This window comes from Marmota marmota, unplaced genomic scaffold, assembly GCF_001458135.2.
Source record: "Marmota marmota marmota unplaced genomic scaffold, marMar, whole genome shotgun sequence".
Classification (NCBI taxonomy): Eukaryota; Metazoa; Chordata; class Mammalia; order Rodentia; family Sciuridae; genus Marmota; species Marmota marmota.
In genome coordinates, this window is record NW_025999941.1 from 6370469 (window position 1) to 6393029 (window position 22561).

The following is a 22561-nucleotide window of genomic DNA, read 5'->3' on the forward strand; positions in this document are numbered from 1 at the left end:
TTTGTATGTTTGGGGTCCTGTAGGCTTCCAGGATTTGGCAATCCATTCCATCGTTCATATCTGGGAAGTTTTCTGAGATTATTTCATTCAATAGATTGTTCATTCGTTTGGTTTGAACCTCTATACCTTCTTCTATCCCAATGACTCTCAAGTTTGGTTTTTTTATGACATCCCATATCTCTTGGATAGATTGCTCATGATTTCTTAGCATCCTTTCTGTGTTGACTATATTCTTTTCAAGTTGATAAACTTTGTCTTCATTATCTGACGTTCTGACTTCTATTTGATCTAGTCTATTTGTAATATTCTCATTTGAGTTTTTAATTTGGTTTATGGTTTCCTGCATTTCTAGGATTACTGTTTGATTTTTTTTAAGATCTCTAACTCCTGGTAGAGCTCATTCTTTGCCATTTGAATTTGCTTATGTAATTCGTTTTCAAAGTATACTTTCATTGTTTGGACTTGCTGTCTAATGTCTTCTCTAAGATTCCATTACATCTGAGTTAGGTATGCCTTGAGTTCTTTCTCTGTCCATTTTCTGATGCCTCTAGGTTCTCCTGTGAGTTTAAGTTGTCCTGCATTGTTTGTAATCCTTTTTTCCCTTGTTTTTTCATGGTGCTCACGTGACTTTCCAACTCTGTTTGACTGCTGTGTTTCTGTTTTCTCCTTTAAATTTGTTTTGGTTTTTATAGTTCCAATATCTCTCCTTTATGTTGGGAGACAATGTTTAGAGATGTTGGATTTAATTGTGATTTAAGGTAAATTCATTAGTTTCATTAAAGGCCTACAGATTTTGATGGCATATAGAGAATTGAGGTTTGAACTTAGGATTTTATGTTAAGGTCGGGCGATTTGATGGTATGGAGGTTAGTATATGTTAGCTTCTTTGGGGGGTTGCTCAAATGCAGGCGGATATTAACAAGAGAATAGACAGGAGTACTTGGGGGTAGTTAAGGGCTTAGGCGGACTATAGACTGATTCGTAGTATTCATCTATTTGCATTTAGTAAGTTATATGTAATCTGGGTGGTCATGCTTAAGAGGAAAGATGGGGAAAAGGTAAGGAAGCAAGCCAAGAAAGAGAGCGGGAAAGAAGAAAGAAAGAGAAAAGAATAGAAAAGAAAAAGAAATGATAAAAAAATAATAAAATGCAGTAAAATAAAAATTACAATTAAAAAAATAATTTAAAAAACAAAATTAAAATTAAAAAATTTAAAAAAAGAAAGAAAGAAAAAAAAAAAGGGCACTGTTAGGCTTCTATTTTCTTCGCTTCCAGTAGGTAGTGCTGTGCCTTCTGGGCCAAGATTTTGCCCTCCGGCTGTAGGAAACAATCCGTATGAGGCCGCTCCCTTCTCTCCCCCCTGGTGTCTCTCAAAACCCATTAGCTTAGGTTTATTCCTGGTCTCTAGTCTCCTGGCTTCTCCTGCCAGCCAGGCCTTCCCCAGTGTGATACCTCTCGGCAGTTCAAGCTACACTCTGGGCCTTCATTTTCCTGGATGTGGAGCGAGGCTATTGGGAATCGGCCCCTTATTGTTTTGATTCCCTCCGATAGCCACTCCTCCGAGAGCTGGCGAGACAGGTTTCGTTTTCACCGCTGGTGGGAGGGGGGAGTTGGAGGTCAGGTGCCTTTAGCTTTCCCCACGCCTCTATTCACACTCACTCTGTTAATCACGCCCCCGGAAAGCTGGGGAGAGATTTTTTGCAATTTCCCCGCTGTATGGGAGATGGATTAAATGACACACACCTGTTCTACGCTGCACTAGCTGCGATCTGTCGGAAACTGGCGATGGTGACGTCAGCTCTCCAAGATGGTGGCCACTGGCTTCCTTGGTGGGCTGTCCGGTGTGGAGGACAGAACTGGACCGCTTCCTTCCCCGTCTCAAACCCAGAACTCAGCCCGGAGCACAGTGAGGGCACAACCGGCAGGACCCCACAGAATCCACAGCACCATTCCTCTGCGTTGCTGGCACTCCGTTTCCCGGCACACTGCAGTCTCTAGCTGCGGGGTGGGCCGCCGATCAAACAGCCTGAATCTCCGGGCGCAAGGTTCACTCGAGATTGAGCCCCAGTAACCGAACCTCGGGTGATGGAAATCCTTACTCTAGGTTTTGGTGCACCCCAATTTTGCTGGAAATTCCTAACAAGATAGCTTTTGGCCGTTCTAACTCGTTATTCACCTGGGCAATGATGTGGTACACGGGGGTGATGCACTCTATTAGCCGCCATCTTCCCGATCCCTCTGCTACAATTTTTTGTTATTTCCTTTTTCCTTCTAACCCTGAGTTTAGTTTTAGTTTTTTCTGTTCCTTCTTTCTTTCTCTTTCTTTTCTCTTTTTCTAAGGCATAACATTAGGCTTTTTTTTTTTTTTTTTGATACCAGGAATTGAAATCAGAGGGACTTAACCATTCCAGCCCTATTTATTTTGAGATAAATTCACACTAAGTTGCTTAGGGTCTGACTAAATTGCTGAGCCTGGATTTGAATTTATGATCCTCCTGCCTCAGCTCCGTTGAGCCTCAGGGATTAGAGACATGTTCCACTGGGCACAGTTCTCCTTATTCTTTTGTTGCAAGTGTTTACTGCTATAAAGTTCCCTCTTAAATTTGCTTTTGCTGCATTCTAAGAGTTTGATTTGTTGTGTTTTCATTTTCATTTGTCTCAGGATATTTTTAAATTTTCTTCCTTGAAGAATAATTGTTTAGGAACATATTGCTTAATTTATTTTTTTCTAAATTTTTGATGCACTTTAATTATACATAATGGTTAGATTCATTATATCATATTTGTATATGCATGCAATATAATATTGTTCAATTTCAATAAACATTTGTTAATTTTTCATGATTTCTCTTGATTTTGATTTTTTTTCATAACATTGTGGTTAGAAAAGATACTTGATATGATTTAAATTTTTTTTGTTTTATTTGTTTTAATTAGTTACACATGACAGTACAATGATCTTGACATATCATACATTTGAATCAGATGGGGTATAATTTCTCATTTTTCTGAGTGTATAGGTTGCAGAATCACATTTGTCATGCAGTCATTTATATATTTATATATATATANNNTATATATATATATATATATATATATATATATATATATATATATAAAATAATGTCCATTTTATTCTGCTATACTTCCTTTCCCCCTTTCCCTCCCCTCCCCTCTACCCAATCTAATGTGACACACTTTTTTTTTTCTTTTTCCTCACATCGTCATACATGTTTTCTGTATAACGATGAGGGTCTCCTTCCATCTTCCGTGCAATTCCCCTTCTCCCTCCCTTCCTCCCACCTCTCTTCCCTATTTAGTGATAATCTTCTTCTCGTGCTCTTCCCCCCTACTCCATTTTGAATCACCCCCCTTATATCAGAGAAGACATTAGGCATTTGTTTTTTAGGGATTGGCTAACTTCACTTAGCATAATATGCTCTAATACTATCCATTTCCCTGCAAATGCCATGATCTTGTTATTTTTTAGTGCTGAGTAATATTCCTTTGTGTATATATGCCACATTTTTTTTTATCCATTCATCCATTGAAGGGCATCTAGGTTGGTTCCACAGTCTAGCTATTGTGAATTGTGCTACTATAAACATTGATGTGGCTGTGTCCCTGCGGTATGCTGTTTTTAGGTCTTTTGAGTATAGTCCGAGAAGAATAGCTAGGTCAAATGGTGGTTCCATTCCTAGCTTTCCAAGAAATCTCCATATTGCTTTCCAAATTGGCTGCACCAATTTGCAGTCCCACCAGCAATGTATGAGTGTACCTTTTTCCCCACATCCTCGCCAGCACTTATTGTTGTTTGACTTCATAATGGCTGCCATTCTTACTGGAGTGAGATGGTATCTTAGAGTAGTTTTAATTTGCATTTCTCTGATTGCTAGAGATGGTGAGCATTTTTTCATGTATTTGTTGATTGATTGTATATCCTCCTCTGAGAAGTGTCTGTTCAGGTCCTTGGCCCATTTGTTGACTAGATTATTTGTTTTTTTGTTGTTTAACTTTTTGAGTTCTTTGTATACCTTAAAGATTAGAGCTCTATCTGATGTGTGAGGGGTAAAAATTTGTTCGCAGGATGAAGGCTCCCTATTCACCTCACATATTATTTCTCTTGCTGAGAAGAAACTTTTTAGTTTGAATTCGTCCCATTTGTTGATTCTTGGTTTTAACTCTTGTGCTATAGGTGTCTTATTAAGGAATTTGGGGTCTGACCCCACATGATGGAGATTAGGGCCAACTTTTTCTTCTGTTAGACGCAGAGTCTCTGGTTTGATTCCTAGATCCTTGGTCCATTTTGAATTCACTTTTGTGCATGGTGAGAGAAAGGGATTCAATTTCATTTTGTTGCATATGGATTTCCAGTTTTCCCAGCACCATTTTTTGAAGATGCTATTCTTTCTCCATTGCATGCTTTTAGCATCTTTGTCTTAGATAAGGTAGTTGTAATTTTGTGGATTGGTCTCTGTGTCCTGTATTCTGTACATTGGTCTACTTGCCTGTTTTGGTGCCAGTACCATGCTGTTTTTGTTACTTTGCTCTGTAGTATAGTTTAAGATCTGGTATAGCGATACCACCTGTTTCACTCTTCCTGCTTAGAATTGCTTTAGATAATTCTGGGTCTCTTATTTTTCCAAATGAATTTCATAATTGCTTTTTCTATTTCTGCAAGGAATGCCATTGGGATTTTGATTGGAATCACATTGAATCTGTAAAGTGCTTTTGGTAATATGGCCATTTTAATAATATTAATTCTGCCTATCCATGATCAAGGTATATCTTTCCATCTTCTAAGGTCTTCTTCTATTTCTCTCTTTAGGGTTCTGTAGTTTTTGTTGTATAGATCTTTCACCTCTTTTGTTAAGTTGATTCCCAAGTTTTTTTGGGGGGGTAGTTTTCCTCATTTCCATTTCAGAGGATTTGTCACTGATATACAGGAATGCCTTTGATTTATGGGTGTTGATTTTATATCCTGCCACTTTGTTGAATTCATTTACTAGTTCTAGAAGTTTCTTGGTAGAACCTTTTGGGTCTGCTGAGTATAGGATCCTACCATCAGCAAAAAGTGCTAGTTTAAGTTCTTTTTTTCCTATAGTTATACTTTTAATTTCTTTCATCTGTCTAATTGCTCTGGCTAGTGCTTCCAGAACTATGTTGAATAGAAGTGGTGAGAGAGGGCATCCCTGTCTTGTTCCAGATTTTAGAGGGAATGCCTTCAATTTTTCTCCATTTAGAATGATGCTGGCCTGAGGCTTAGTGAAGATAGCTTTTACAATGTTGAGGTAAGTTCCTGTTATCCCTAGTTTTTCTAGTGTTTTGAACATAAAGGGATGCTGTATTTTGTCAAATGCTTTTTCTGCGTCTATCAAGATGATCATATGGTTCTTATCTTTAAGTCTATTGATGTGGTGAATTACATTTATTGATTTCCATATATTGAACCAGCCTTGCATCCCAGGGATGAATCCCACTTGATCATGGTGCACAATCTCTTTGATATGCTTTGTATCCAATTTGCCAGAATTTTATTGAGGATTTTTGTATCTATATTCATTAGAGAAATTGGTCTGATGTTTTCTTTCTTTGAAGTGTCTTTGTCTGGTTTTGGAATCAGGGTGATGTTGGCCTCATAGAATGAATTTGGAAGTACTCCCTCTTTTTCTATTTCCTGAAATAGATTGAAGAGTATTGGTATTAGTTCTTCTTTAAAGGTCTTGTAAAACTCTTATTTTTTTAAGATGATGATGGACCTTTATTTTGTTCATTTATTTATATGTGGTGCTGAGAATCAAATCCAGTACCTCACACTTGCTAGGCAAGCACTCTGCCACTGAGCCACAACCCCAGCTCCCACTTGATATGATTCTGATCTTGTTAAATTTCTTAAGGCTTGTTTCGTAGCCTAATATGATCCATACTGGAGAATGTTTTATGTGTATTGTTGCTATTGGATAGAATGTCCTATATATATATCAGTTAGCTCTGTTTGGTCTAAAGTATCATTCAGGTTTATTGTTTCCTTATTGATTTTCTGTTTGGGTAATCTGTCCAATATTGAAAGTGGGATATTGAAATCCCCTGCACATTGTGTTACAATCTGTCTCCCTTCAGATCTCTTAAAGTTTGCTTTATATAATTAGGTACCCTCATCTTGAGTGCATGTATATTTACAATTGTCATATCCTTTTGATGAGTTGATCTCTTTACTACTGTTTAATGACCATCTTTGCCTTCTTTTACTGTTTTGGACTTAAAGCTTCTTTTGTCTCAAATAGGTATAGCTAACCTGCTCCTTTTTAATTTCTGTTTGCACAGAATATCCTTTTCATCCATTTACTTTCAGCTATGAGTGTTCTTTAGGATAAAATATTAAAGCAAATATTTTGGTCTTGGCTTTTTGTTTGTTTTGTTTCTACTTTAATTCAGCCATTCTATACCTTTTGATTGAAGAATTAAATCCATTTATGTTCAAAGTAGTCATTGGTATATAAGGACTTACTCATACTATTTTGGTAATTGTTTTCTGGTTATTTTCTAAATCTGTTGTTTCTTTCATTTTGCCTTTCTTCCTTTGTGCTTTGATGACTTCCTGCAGTGGTATGGTTTGTGATCTTTTTATCTTTTGTGTATCTATTATAGACTTTTGCTTTTGCCAATATAGTCTGCTGTTGAACTACCAAATTTATTTTTTTCATTTTAGTTAAACTATTCTCAGCTCTGATTTCTCTTTAGTACTTTTTAGATACTTCTTTGTTGAAACTCTCAGTTTGTTCTTCCATTGCTTTCTTGAACTAAGTGAGCAAAGGGACCATTATTTTGAATTCCCTTTTGGATAAATCACATATATCTACTTAGGTCTGTTTCTTTCATTTGAAATGAATTCCCCTGTTTCTTCTTTGTTCTTGACGCTCTGTATTGATTTATGTTCATTAAATAACTACCTCTTCCAATCTTGTCAGACTGTCCTTGTATAGGAGAAGGATCTTGCCAGGCTTTCTGGTTAGAAATTTTAAGGTTCTGCTCAAATCTTTGTCTTCATTCAGATTGCTGTCTCTATTTTTGGTGGCTCCCAGAGGTTGGGATGTTTCATGTCATTCTTTGTCCTGAAACTGGGATGATAATAGTCATACTCTAGATGTTGTTGGAAGCGTTGGGATGTTGAATGTGTATTCCAATTCCCTTTGTCTTCATGATGAAACTTTTAAGTGTGGGCATTCATCTCCTACTGCCTTGTCACTAAGCCAAGACAGGATCTGTGGCAAATGCTGATCCAAGGGAAATAGCTGATGGAAATGACTCCACTGTACGTCCAACTATTTATTTTCTGTGACTGAGGCCACTAATAAATGCAAATGGAGCTAGATTGTTAAGGAAATCATTATGGAAATTGTGATACTTATTGTGTGGCCAAACTTATTCCAGGAAGAAAAAGTAAGCTTTGATTTATTTCTTGGGTGAGCCAGAAGGAAAGGGCTTAGGAAGCTGAGCTCTAACTTTGATTCCTGAAGGGCTTTTTTTTTTTTTTTTTTTTTTAGCTCCCTGAAGCAAGTTAGTTAGGAGCTCAGATTGTTACATATAGCCACTGGAAGTGTGTGCTTTAAGCACCTTCTGAAAAGAAAAATGGGAACTGCATGTTCCTACTCCTTTTCTGCACTCCTCCAAGAGGGAAGTATTTGAAAACTTTAAAAAACCACATTTTTGTTTTGTGATCTAGGGAGACTCACATATGTATAGTTCCTTTTATTCACAGAACTGAGGTTTAGGATGGAGTCCTTTGGGAGGTAGTTGTAAAAGTTGAGGGCATGTGATGTGTGACATAAACCCTTTCCATGACAAAACAGGGAGATGCTTTGTGTGTGTGTGTGTGTGTGTGTGTGTGTGTGTTTTACTGGGAACTGAACCCAGGTGTACTCTACCACTGAGCTACATACTCATTTTATTTTTTATTTTGAGACAGGGTCTTGCTAAGTGGATCCTGCCATTCTCCTACCTCAGCCTCCTGGGTAACTATTATTACAAGCATGCTCCACTAAACCCAGTGGCAGATACATTTTTAAGGTATTTTCTCTGCACTGCTCCTGGAGGATAAAGTGAGATACTGTGACTTTTTTTCACTTGAACACTGAGAGTCCATTGTAAGATTATTAATTGTCCTAATTTCAGTATTGTTGTATTTCAAAGAGGCCTGAGAAAAGGGAGAGATATAGGGAAACAGCCAGTCAGTAAGCAGTCAGAACAGACACAATATTCATTTAAATTTACCATTTTAGCAAGCTGCAGTGAGACCTCCTCAAGATGGCTCCTGCCTCAGCTCTCTGCTTACCAATTAAGAAATACCTCATTTTGTTTTCTGAATGACTCTTGGCTTTAAATTTCTTTCTTTGAAGAATACTGATGTTAGGTTATCCTAAAACAGCCCTAATGTTTGCTGTAGGATATGATTCAGCAAATACAGTGAAGCTGCTTTTTCAAGGAGGTATTGATATATTCTCTGAAGATTACTATAAATAGAACTCATTTACTTATGCTGTGGTTATAATATGCAAGCAGTTTTTGAATACACTAAAGAGAGACCTAAAAAGTCAGAAAATAGCAATCCAGAGAATGAGAGTTCTTGAGATGTACCTTTAATCAGTTTGTCTAATAAACCTGGTCCTGGTGATTCCTATCCTACATCAGATGAGGATTAACATAAATTTGATAAAAAGAATATCCCAAAAGATAAAGGATAATTATGTGAACCTTTTCAGCAATCTAGGGAAAAAAGAAGCAAAATATGGCATTTTTGGGAAACCAGAAAATAGAATATTGTTTGACAACAGTAATTCTAATAGTCAAAATGAAAACATGGTTAAAACCACTTTGGTAAGATTAAGGGAAATCCTGAGCTTTTCTCATCCTTCCTTTTCATCACCTATCTCAAAGATTTCTACTAGTGATGGAATGGAGAAAGAGCTATTGCATAAATATCACATACTGCAGGATGAAATTTCCATGATAAGACTGAAAATAGAAAAAAATTAGAACCAAGAAAAGGAAAAGAAATATCTTGAGGATTTTGAAAGTTTAAAAGAATTGTTGTCCTTCAAAGGATAATCAAACTGAATGGAGAAACACAAAAACAGCATGCAAGTATATTGAACAGTGTCAAATTCTAAAATCTGATATTACCTCACTAAATTTTAAACTGAAGAATGAAAAACAAAACACACACACAAAAAAAACTAGAAACAGAAGTTGAATCATATTATGTCCGACTGACTGCTGCTTACACCATCATGATGAAAGACAAAAAGATACCTAGAGTTTGCTTTCCAGAAAGTAAGAGTGCTTTAGTTCATAGGACAAGATGATTTTTGATATGTCTAAATTAAAACTTATTAGTGAGAGTCCTTCCCAACACCTTTCTAAATCTGAAATAAAAATTAGTCCTGAAATTGAGCTCCACCATATAAGTTATGCTTTTAGAAAAAAGACTTTGGTTTTAGAATAGGTATAAGCAAACCTAATGCAAATACAATGCCAAATGAAGGAAATTGAACACAGGTATCAAAATGAGCAAAGTAAAATGAATAAGTACATCAAAAGCAAGAGTATACAGAGGATAGATTATCTCAACTGCAAACTAAAAATACATTCGTTTGACAGCAATTAGATGACCTTCACAACAAAGTTGATAATACAAAAAGCAATAATTAATATTTATGACAAGTTTCATTACATTTTAAAGAAACTTCAAGATAAGAGTGTTAATCACAGTCTCATGCTGGAAAACAGAAATAAGGAGTTAATTGATGATTAAAAGAAAGACTGATCAATACAAAAAGGAAAGAGCAGAAAGAGAAGTGGTTGTAAGATAACTTCACCAAGAACTGGCTGATACCCTGAAAGAACACTCTCGGTCAGAGACTTCACTAGAAGTTTCATCAGGTTATCACATTAATTTAGAAGATGAAACACAAGACTTAAAGAAGAAATTAAGTCAGATCACAAGTCTGACTTGCAGCAGGAGTTGGAGAAAGTACAGAGAATTAGGAAAAGCTACTGCTCAATTTGAATCTGGATCCTTTAGAGCTTCTCTAAAATCTACTAGTATGTCAGATCAGGATCTACTCTGGAAGCATCCCAAGAGTATGTAGAGGTTTTGAAGAGAAAAATATATGATCACATTTATTGGATAATTCATGTAACATTTAACTCTTTCCCATTAAATAAATGTATGATATGAAAACTTCATTGAAGGAAGATATAATTGTGTCATATATGTATGATGAATATTCAGAAAATACTTGAAACTGTTTCTTGGCATCTGTAACTAAATTTTATTTTTATTTTTATTTATTTTTTTTTTTGACTATCTACAAAACTTTATTGTCTATTTACAGAAGAAAAACATGCATATCATTAAACAAAACAAATAAAATGCTTTCTATCGCAACTCAATACATTGTCATTTTTTAAAGCCATATCATAGAAGTAAAACAAGTTTTTTTTGTTGTTGTTTTTTGTACTGTGGATAAAACCCAGGGGTGCTCCAACATTGAGCTACATCCTCAGTCTTTTTATTCATTTATTTATTTGTAGATAGATACGGTCTAGCTAAATTGTTGAGGCTGGCCTTGAACTTGCCATCCTCCTGCCTCAGCCTCCCACATTGCTGTGATTACAGTCCTGCACCACTGTGCCCAGCAAGACATGGACATTTACAACAATGTGGTTGAGAATCCTTTAAAAGATTTAAACACTCATCATTCGAGGTGCAATACTCATAGACATAAGTTCCTGAAACAACAGCTTGCACGCATAAGGCATTCGCACCAAAGAAATCTGGGTTTTATTGCAGCAGCCCCTGCATTCATATGTATGGGTCCTGGTGTTAGCAATTGCCATTATTCCACAAAGATTGCAAACATGAACCTGATATGGATCTGATGCCTCAAACAATCTTTCTCTTAAAAACTGGGCTGCACCATGGGCAATCTGACAATCTCGTTCCATTTCTCCAAAACGCAGGCCACCATCACGAGATCTCCCCTCCATGGGCTGTCTATTTAGGATCTGAATAGGTCCCCTAGCATGAGAATGAATTTTGTCATCCACCATGTGTTTCAAACGCTGGTAGTAAGTCGGGCCAATAAAAATTTGTGATGTGATTTTTCGACCAGTGAACCCATTGTAGAGGACCTCATTTCCTCTGAGATGGTAGCCATAATCAGACAAAAGATTAGAAATCTTCTGTACATTAACAGCATCATTAAATGGAGTAGCATCACCAATTTCACCCTTGTTAGCTGATACCTTCCCTTGAAGACATTCAATCAAGTGACCAATAGTCATACGAGAGGGAATGGCATGGGGATTTATGATGATATCAGGGGTAAATACCTTCACAGGTAAAAGGCATATCCTCTTGTCTATACTGAATACCACAGGTACCCTTCTGACCATGTCGACTAGCAAATTTGTCTCCAATTTGTGGAATTCTAACAGAGCGTACCCTTATTTTACAAAACTTATATCCTTCCTGGTTGAGAGTTACCATAACCTGATCCACAGTGCCTGTCTCGCTGGTTCTAAGGAAAGTGCTACAGTCTCTCTTGGTATAGCGTCTATTGGTACTCTCCAATTCATCTTCATTTTCAGGCAAGGTGACTGTTTTGCCTATAATAACATCATCTCCAGATACACGAACTCCTGGAGCTATCAAACCGTCGTCATCCAGCTTGTCATAAATGGCATGCCTCATACCTTGGCATGTTTCACGTGTAGGCTTCTCAAAAACCTCTTCTTGATCAAATCCTTTTTTAGACTCCTGTTCTTTGTATGAGCGATAGAAAACAGACCTGAAAAAGCCTCGGTCTACAGCTGAACGATTCATGATAACGGAGTCTTCTTGATTATATCCAGTGTATGATGCAATGGCCACAATTGAGTTGATACCTGCTGGCAACTCTCTAAATCGAAGATATTCCATAGACCGTGTAGTCACAAGCGGTTTTTGAGGATAATAAAGAACATGGGCCAATGTGTCCATACGTACATGGAAGTTGGTGATATACACTCCCATAGCCTGCTTACCCATAGCAGACTGGTATGTGTTTCTAGGGGACTGGTTATGGTCAGGAAAGGGAATAATAGATGCACAAACACCAAGAATCATTGATGGATGAATCTCACAATGGGTATATGTGGAACAATAAGCGACTTCTTTCTCCTGTAAATCATCTGGGGTCATTGCAAGCATCACTGTTTCTTCTTCTAGAGTATCTATATATTCTACCACCCCGCTGGCCACAAGATCCTGCCAACTGTAGTTGTTATATTCTCTCTCTTTCAATTGGTCAATATGTCTCTTCTTTAAAAGTAGCTTTTGTTTTTCCACAATCAGAAGTGGTCTACAAATACGGCCTGCATCGGTATAGATCCGAATCTCCCTCTCTCGAATATCTCTGATCATAGAAACTTCAGACACAATGATGTCCATCTGACGCCGTAATTTCCTTAGGGTGTTCATAAGTTGTTCAGGATCTTTATGTATTCCAACCCAGCAGCCATTAACAAAAATCTTAGTTGCATCAGCAATAGCTGCAGGAGAAATTTCTTCTAAATTTTCCATACTCCATTCTTCTAAAAATTCCAGAATTGGAGAAGGTTGAGATCCAACTGAAATATAAGCCATCAGTGCTAAATTCTTCGCAAGTCCTACAGCATGGCCCTCTGGGGTCTCAGCAGGACGAACCATTCCGCACAACGTATTATGCAACTGTCTTGGTTTTGCTAGCTTGCCATCTCTACCAATAGGAGAATTTAAACGGCGCAGATGAGAAAGAGTAGATGCAAAAGTCAGGCGGTTTAATACCTGAGATACTCCAGCTCTGGCTTGATGAGCTTTCTTTTGGTCACCCCAGTTTCCAGTAGCTAAAGAATATTTTAAGCCATCAGATATTATCCGCGTTTTAATCGCCAACTCCAAGTTAAAGTCCTTTCCTCGATCAATAAACTTCTGTGCATAGATTCGTACTTCTTTCAGTAAATTCTTAAACATACCTCTAAATAAGAATGCAAGTAGTGGCCCAGCAAGATCCAATCTTTTGTTTCCATAGTGATCTCTGTCATCTAGTTCTCTTCTACCCAAAGCTGCCAGAAGTAACCTATGAACCATATATCCCAAGAAATATGCTTTCTTGGTCTCACAAAAATCACTAACACCAACATGAGGAAGCATTTCTTTTTGTAAAACTTCTTTTGCATACTTAATTCTTTTCTCTTTAGTAACGCCAGGCTTTGCTCCTCTTGAACCAATGAAATTTAATGCAACATTCTGTTCTTGAATGACAAAAGCTTCATCAAGAGAAGGTTTAACCATTTCCATCATTTCTGGATCTTCAAAATCATAAATAATATGTTCTAGGATATCTCTATCAGACACAAAACCTAATGCTCTAAACACAATAATGATGGGAACTTCTTGCTTGATATACGGTAGAGTTGCCACGATGCGCTGACCAATAGCACTCTTTTTTGCACCCTGCCCTCCTCTTGCCAGCATGCTAACCCATATAGTACTGGTAGGTCGGGAAGAATTCTCCAGACATGACCTACACTCTCCTGTGTAGGCATATTTAGAATCCTTTTTGGCAAACACATAAACTGTGTTTGTTGCCATTTTCTCTTGGGCAATCAGAACCTTTTCAGATCCATTAATAATAAAATAGCCACCAGGATCCAAAGGGCATTCATTTAACTCACAAAGATCACGATCTGTTAAGCCATTCAATAGGCAGTAAGTTGAACGCAACATAATTGGAATTTTTCCTATAAAAGTTTTCTGATGCTGAGTCTGAAGTTGTTCTTCACCTTCTTTAATGACTGTTTTTGTTATGTCAACATAAAGTGGAGCAGAATACGTGAGATTTCTTAATCTGGCCTCATTTGGCATCATTGGTGAAGGAGCACCATCTCTTTCCCAATGGGTAGGCTTGGAGTGCTGCAGTCTGGCTGGGCACAATCAGGAGCCACTTGTCAAAAGAAACTAACTTTATTTTTAGAACCACACACGCCAAACAAAACAGCCTCTCAGGAAAAACCCTCAGAGCCTCAACTGCCACCACCGGCTTTCCACAAGCCTCTCTCTCCCACACAAGCTTCTCTCCACCTCCCACAATCCTCCTGCTCTTGAGGCCGATTGGCTGGGTCACGTGGGCGGAGCCAAAAAAGTCCCCCAATGAGCAGCTCCGTGGTCTGAAAGGGCAGGGAAACAGCCCAATGAGCATCACCGCAGAGGAGCCAATCAGCTAGATGTTGCTGGGGCCGCTGTGAGCCAATCATCAGCCGGCAGCTGGAAGTTTGCTGGCAGCTGGAAGTTTGCTGGGGCCCCTTTGGCTGTGGCTCTCAACATCTCCCCCTCTCTGTTTAAACAACAAGCATGTGGCTTAGGGACCGTGCCTGTCAGGCAGTCCAATTCAACATATGGTCCTTACCCGTCATCGGATGAACTGACCTCTAGGCGTCAGCCTCCTGTCTTAGGTTGGTACCACTGCAATTGGATCATACCCGTCACTGACTACCGGTCCAGCATACAGCTATACTTGTGGATAGGCCTTTGCACCAGTGGGGGGGTGAGGTTCTTTGCCTCACCTCTGTTGGCCCCCAAATTTTAGACCATCACTAGTAGAGGAGGATGCAAAATGCCATGACATTAAGCCAATTGAGGGCTCCTTTGAAAAATTGTACCACCGGTGACATCATCAGCAAAAATACCCCAACACTACCACAAGTCGCTGCACCAACAGATAGTTCACAATGCATACAGGTGAGCTCACAATGTGTCCAGGCAAGTTCTGCAAGCAGTTCAGTGATGGCTATTGTAGAAGCTGTAGATTGGTTTTATCTTTGACTTCACCAGCACTGGGATGAAGATAGGAATTCTGGCAATAATGGCTAAAGAAAAAATTATGTAACATTACAGAAGGCACTAAAAGAAAACAATTTTCTTAACAATTTACATTGTCTTCACCGGCACTGGGATGAAGATAGGAATTCTGGCAATAATGGCTAAAGAAAAAATTATGTAACATTACAGAAGGCACTAAAAGAAAACAATTTTCTTAACAATTTACATTGTCTTTAAGAGAATTATTAAATATAATGAAAAGGAAAGGTGAAAGTAAACAAACAGATCTGTTAACCTTCTTTTTTGTTTACATATTAAAACAATCCTCAACAGTTGTTTACCCAATTTAAATTAAACCATATAAATCACGTGAAAAAAAAATATTTGGATCCATTTTATCATGAGCGCTCATCATATATGATATATGGACATACATACATTCAAACATATAACACAAAACACAAGTGTGCACACATAATATAATACATACAACACATAACATTATAGTAAAGGCCTTATAACTTTTTACAGGTGAAATCTCCATTGCAATGTTTAAAAACTCTATAGTCAAAAAATAGAACTGATCAGCAAAACATTAACCTAGGTCTGTATGAGCTCAAAAAACAAAATAGAACTTCATGATATGGCAAAGGGCAATAATAAAATAGATATTGAAAAAAGCATCCTGGTTCTGTTGCAGATGTAAGAATAGCCAAACTGGAGTTTTGGATATCAGTTGTTATGGATTTGAGCCAAATCATCTTCTTTTTGGTCTGTAGAAATCGCTTTAGTTAATCTTTCTGGAATCCAAATCGGCTGCTGTTCTCCCTGTGGAAACACATAAACAGACCCCCGACTCCAGACAATCACTGGGTCAGGACCTTGGTTAATCTCTCTGGAATCCAAATCGGCTGCTGTTCTCCCTGTGGAAACACACAAACAGACCCCCGACTCCAGACAATTACTGGGTCAGGACCTTTCCATTGTCCTGTTAGAATATCCTTCCAAAGTACCTTGGGCTTATGTACATTTTTTGGACACATATGCCTTTCCGCAGCACTAAGTCCTGATGAATCCAAATTTAAAAAGTTTAGAGTAAAAAGGGTTATTTTAAGTTTATCTTTGGGGAATATATACCCCTTCCCAATTCCTTCTTTTTGCTTTAATAAGTACATTTTAATAGTTTGATGAGCTCTTTCAACTATGCCTTGTCCCTGTGGATTGTATGGGATTCCTGTTATATGAGTAATGCCAAATGTTGAGCAAAATTGTTTAAAAGAGGTAGAAGTATAACCAGGGGCATTATCTGTTTTTAACTGTTTTGGAACACCCACAGTGGCAAAATTTTGTAAGCAATGAGCTATAACATCTTTAGTTTTTTCTCCGGCATGAAGGGAGCCCATCAAAAATCCAGAAGAAGTATCAACTGTAACATGCAAATATTTTAATTTTCCAAATTCTGGCAAGTGTGTGACGTCCATCTGCCAAATATGGTTAGGTATCAATCCTCTAGGATTGACTCCAAGATTAACTTGTGGTAAAAAGGTCACACAATTTTGACATTGTTTTATTATTTGTCTAGCTTGTTCCTTAGTTATTTTAAAACGCTTTTGTAAAGTATTAGCATTGACATGGAACTTTTTATGAAAATTTATAGCTTCTTCTAGTGTAGAGAAAATATGTATGTCATGTGTAGTTTTATCTGCTAAATCATTGCCCAAACTAAGGGCTCCAGGCAATCCTGTATGTGCCCTGATATGTCCTATAAAGAATGGATCTTTTCTGTCCCAGATTAGACTTTGTATAGTGGAAAGCAAAGAGAAAACAGTAGAAGAAGGGGAAATCCTACCAGCATCTTCAAGAGATACTATAGCATTAACTACATACTGACTATCAGAAAATAAATTAAATACAGAATCTTTAAACATCACAAAAGCTTGTAAAACTGCATTAAGCTCTACCTTTTGAGCTGATTGTTTGGGTACTAAAAATGTAAAAGTTTGATCAGGGGTAACTACTGCTGCTGTACCATTATTTGACCCATCAGTGAATATATTTGGAGCATTCATGATAGGTGTTTTTCTTGTCATTTTTGGAAAAATTACAGGATGCAATGACCAAAAAGACAATAAAGGATTAGATGGTAAGTGGTTATCAAATGAAACATTAGATTTGCACATGATTATTGCCCAAGTATTTAACTCATTAGCTAACTCATCAATTTGATTCATAGTATATGGAGTAATAATTTTATTGGGAGAAATTCCAAACACTCCCTTTGCTGCTTTTATTCCTTTGAGTATTAATTGTCCTACAGCCTCAGGATACCTAGTAAGAATAGTGTTAGGAGAATAAGATAAATGTATCCATAATAATGGACCTTCTTGCCAAAATACTCCTGTAGGAATATTTTTTGTTGGTAGTACAATAAATAATAAAGGCAAACTTATATCAATTCTATCCAAATGCATATTTTCCATATATGTTTCAATGATTTTTAATGCCTTTCTTGCTTCAGGCGTTAACATTCGGGGTGAATTTGGATCTGATGGACCTTTTAGGATATCAAATAAAGGTCCCAACTCTCCTGTTGGTATACCTAAATAAGGCCTTATCCAATTTATGTCTCCTAATAACTTTTGAAAGTCATTAAGTGATTTGAGTTGATCTACTCGTATTTGAATTTTTGGTGGACGGACCATGGTTGAGGATAATAGAACTCCTAAATAATTAATTGGAAAATTTAATTGTACTTTATCTATTGCTATCTCTAGATTATAATTTTTTAATAAGTTTGTAAGTGTGGCATAACATTCTAGCAATGTGTTTTTATCTTTGTGTGCTAATAATACATCATCCATATAGTGAAATATTTGTAGTTCAGGATTTTGATTTCTAAGTGGCTGGATTACTTTGTTAACATAAATTTGACACATAGTTGGGCTGTTAGCCATCCCTTGAGGGAGTACTTTCCATTCATATCTCTGATCAGGACCTTCATGATTCAGTGCAGGGATAGTAAATGCAAAACGTGGACTATCCTCAGGATGAATTGGAATTGAAAAAAAACAATCTTTAATATCTATAACTAAAACATACCAGGTTTTTGGCAAAGCAGACAATTGAGGAATCCCTGATTGAGCAGGTCCCATAATAACCATCTCATTATTAATGGCTCTTAAATCTTGCAATAATCTCCATTTACCAGATTTCTTTTTGATGACAAAAATGGGAGTATTATGGGGAGATACAGAAGGTTGTATATGTCCTTCTGCTAATTGTTGTTTGACCAGGTCATGGGCTGCTTGTATCTTTTCTTTAGTCAGGGGCCACTGAGGAACCCATACTGGTCTTTCTGATTTCCAAGTAATTTTTATTGTCTCAGTGGCCCTTTCTGAAAATCCAACCCATGTCTGTCTGTTCCTTGATCTATTTGTATTGGTGCTGCTATACCTTGTTCTTGTTTTTCTAATCTTTTTCCTTTCCTAAAACCTTGTCTAGTCATAATAGTGGGTGCATTTTGGTTGATGTTATTTGTTAATGTCAAACCTAATTGATCTAGGACATCTCGTCCCCATAAATTTACGGGAAGATGATCCAATACATATGGCTGTATAGTTCCTTCACATCCTTCAGGATCCTTCCAATCTAATACCATTGCACTTCTATGGGGATTAGTCGCCACTCCTAGGCCTCGAAGCGTTTGAGTGGCTTGTTGTAATGGCCAATGTTTTGGCCATTCTTGACGAGAGATGATGCTAAGGTCTGCACCTGTATCCAGTAGCCCATTAAATTCATGTCCTTGAATATTTAGTTTTAGCATGGGGCGAGAATCTAAATTTAAAGAAAGCATAGCCCAATCTACACCTGTGGAGCCTAATCCCTTGGAACCTCTTTCTACAGTACGACTGGAAAATTTATCATGTAGGCTGGGTATTATTAGTAACTGTGCTATTCTATCTCCTGGTGAAATTACTGATATACCCTTTGGAGAACTGGCTATAATTTTTATTTCACCTTCATAATCGGGATCAATTACCCCAGGACTTATCATAAGTCCTTTTAGAGTAGAAGAGCTGCGTCCCAATAATAAGCCTACTGTTCCTTTGGGAAGAGGTCCTTTCACCCCTGTGGGAATGATTTGAACTCCCATCTCTGGAGTTAGTACTGCTCTGGCGGAGGCGCAGATGTCCAACCCTGCGCTCCCTCTGGTTTGTCTGATGAGGGATCTGATGGACAATGTGTCCTGGGCACTACCCTGATGGGGTTGCTGGGTTCCTCCAGTGCTCCGTATATTTGTGGTTTTGGGCCCCGGAGCATTGGGCCCCCCTGTCCATTTTTTGGCAATGGAGCCCGATGCCTTTCTCCACGATATCGTGGATAAACACCTGGTCCTTGTTCGTTTTTTGATAATGGAGTACCCTCTATGGTGGTTTGAGAACGGCATTCATTAGCCCAATGTCTCCCTCTACGGCATCGTGGGCAAATACCTGGTATTCTACTCCTTTGATACCTAGTTTTGTTAAACCCTCCTCCAATGGGGCAATTCCTTTTAAAATGTCCTGTTTGTTCACAATTGTAGCATGTTCTTGGCCTGGCATCTAAAGCCTGTTTTACTGCAGCTGCCACAATTTGCCCTTGTTCATTAATGTCTCTGGCATCTAAAGCCTGTTTTACTGCAGCTGCCACGACTTGCTCTTGTTCATTAATGTCTCTACATAATTTAATATATGTGTTTAAATCTTCATGTTTCCATGGTCTAATGATATCTCTGCACCAACGATTCGCTTGCTCATAAGCCAGGTGTTTTAGTAATGGCATTGCTTGTTCTGTATTCCCAAAAACTCTGGTAGCTGTTTGAATAAGCCTATCTACAAATTCAGCATAAGGTTCATTAGCTCCTTGTATTACCTTAGATAATTGACCTTGTAAACCTCCATGTCCTTGTAAAGTCTTCCATGCCTTAATTGCATCTACAGCAATTTGTGCATATACACCAGGATCATATGCAATTTGTTGCTGCTGATCCTCATAAGGTCCCTTTCCTAACAACATATCTAGATTTCTCTGAGGATAACCAGCTGCTGCATTTCGCCTAGCCGTCTCCTTGCAAAATTCCTCATTGGCAACCTTCCATAACAGGTATTGTCCTCCATTTAGCACAGCTTTACACATATTAGCCCAATCTGCTGGCGTCATGTTCAAGTTGTTAATGGATTCGACCATGCTTACAGTGAAGGGTGCTTGAGGACCATAGGTTGTTACAGCCTCTTTTAGCTGCTTCACTGTTTTGAAATTTAAAACTTGGTAAAATCGCTGCCCTCCTGCCTCAAATACAGGGCATGTTAATATTTGAGATCTTGTCTCAGGATCCCAACTATCAACTGCGGGGGTTGGGGACCTCCCAGCATATGGAGGTGGCCTTGTTAGTTGGACACTTACGTCCTCTGGTGATAGAAAGGTGTTAGTAGCAGTCTCCTGTAGAGGTGGTGCTGTTGGTTGGACACTTACACCCTCTGGTGATAGAAAGGTGTTAGTAGCAGTCTCCTGTTGTAACTTTCCCCCTGATGGCTTTTTCTGTTTTACACTTTCTTTCTCTGTCTGACTAGCTTGAGAGGCCTTCTCTTTTACTTGAATCTTTTCCTCTGTCTGACTAACTTGAGAGACCTTCTCTTTTACTTGAATCATTATGTCTTCTTCTTCCTCTACCATTGTCTGAACTGAAGGCTTTGGACTAAGCAAACAAGATATGAACGTCCACAATGGCAATGTGCCAACTGGCAGAGTCCCTGGGCTTTTCTTTTCTATTCTTTTTAAATCTTCACCATGATGGTTCCATTGTGATATATTTAACAACTCCTCCTTAAAAAGCCATGGGCTACATTTTTGTATTGTATCAACGTATGCCCTGATTGTTCTTGATTTTACTGAGATGCCTCCTTCCTCTAACAATTTACTTAACACTCTTTCAGTTTGTTTTTTACTAATTTCTGATCCCGTATTTCTACTATAATACAACCCAACAAGATAACGCCTAACAAAACTGAAACAGAGTGAAACAAAATTGGAACAACACAAAATCATTATAATAGCCTCCTGAAATGTCCATCCGTCCTTTCTCCCTATCTGTTCCTCAGATGTGAGCGGTTTTTCTTCCATCTTACACATCTCCAGGGACAGGCAACTTAAAACAAAAGTGAAACAAAATAACAAAAGAAGAATCTTAAAATGGCTACCCATCCTCTTGCCCTGCCCTCAGGGGCGAGCAGTTCACTTACCCTCAGTCGCTCCCCGTGCGAGCCACCAAATGCCGCAGTCTGGCTGGGCACAATCAGGAGCCACTTGTCAAAAGAAACTAACTTTATTTTTAGAACCACACACGCCAAACAAAACAGCCTCTCAGGAAAAACCCTCAGAGCCTCAACTGCCACCACCGGCTTTCCACAAGCCTCTCTCTCCCACACAAGCTTCTCTCCACCTCCCACAATCCTCCTGCTCTTGAGGCCGATTGGCTGGGTCACGTGGGCGGAGCCAAAAAAGTCCCCCAATGAGCAGCTCCGTGGTCTGAAAGGGCAGGGAAACAGCCCAATGAGCATCACCGCAGAGGAGCCAATCAGCTAGATGTTGCTGGGGCCGCTGTGAGCCAATCATCAGCCGGCAGCTGGAAGTTTGCTGGGGCCCCTTCGGCTGTGGCTCTCAACATTGGAGAGGTAAATTTGTTCAAACTTTAACAAATACCTTGGCTGATTACAATCCAGCATGCTTCTTGCCATAAATCTGGGGTGATTTCATCATCATCCTCATCATATTGCATATCCTCGTCTGCATCATACATATTGGCAGAAGGCTTTGGAGCTCCTAACCCGAGAAATCAAAGATAGGTGCAGGACAGCCACCAGTCTGTAACTAAATTTTAAGTGCAAACTAGTATTATTTTTACATATTCAAACTACCTAAATGTCAATAACACCCAAACAACCAACTTGTCATTAATATTTTTGTGAAGTGAAAGACAATTTTAGTGATGACTTTTTTGTATTTTCCAATTTTTATCATTATGTATGGACCTAAAGATTTAATCAGATGTGATTTTGCTACACTGGTACTGAAGCCATTGTCAATGTTTTATTATATTGCAATCATTTAAAGCCCTCAAAAAAGGTTTGCCATTTTATGTATGAGAGGTTCATAGTGTCCCAAAACAGTTATGAGGATAACATCAAAGATTGCAAATACCATAACAGATTTAATAATAGTAAACATTTTGAAACATTGTGAACATTACAAAAATATGACAGAGACATGAAGTGAGCATGTTCTGTTAGAAAAATGATGATGAGGGGCAGATCCAAGATGGCAGGCCAGAGGGAGGCAGCATTCTGTGTTCTCCATGACCTGGGATTCAAGTAGTTAGAATATGGCTTTTCTGCAAGTGATATTCCTTCCCCACCCCATCCCCACCCATACCTGTCCAGGGTTCCAGGCCTCAGAGTCAGAGTAGGTCCCACAACTATTCCCCCACGCAGGACTACTGGGTACCGAGGAAGACCACCAGCAGTGGTGGCAGCAGCACCCGCAAAAAGAACTTTCAGCCACCCACCTGAGCAGAAATCACATACGCCACTCCCATGGAATCCATCCGGCAGCCTCCCATGAGTA

The 22561-nt window shown here is 38.4% G+C and overlaps 2 protein-coding genes across 2 annotated transcripts in view; one reads left to right on the plus strand and one right to left on the minus strand.

The window, feature by feature from the left end:
* The window catches only part of Dnah12 (dynein axonemal heavy chain 12), a 267252-nt gene that overhangs the window by 89624 nt on the left and 155067 nt on the right, over window positions 1–22561 (plus strand). The window lies entirely within an intron of this gene.
* LOC107149608 (DNA-directed RNA polymerase II subunit RPB2-like) lies at window positions 10577–21663 on the minus strand. The gene is given in 3 exon segments (XM_015494402.2): window positions 10577–11388; window positions 11390–13987; window positions 21604–21663. Coding segments are annotated over 3 exon segments (3300 nt in total). The 3' UTR covers window positions 10577–10746.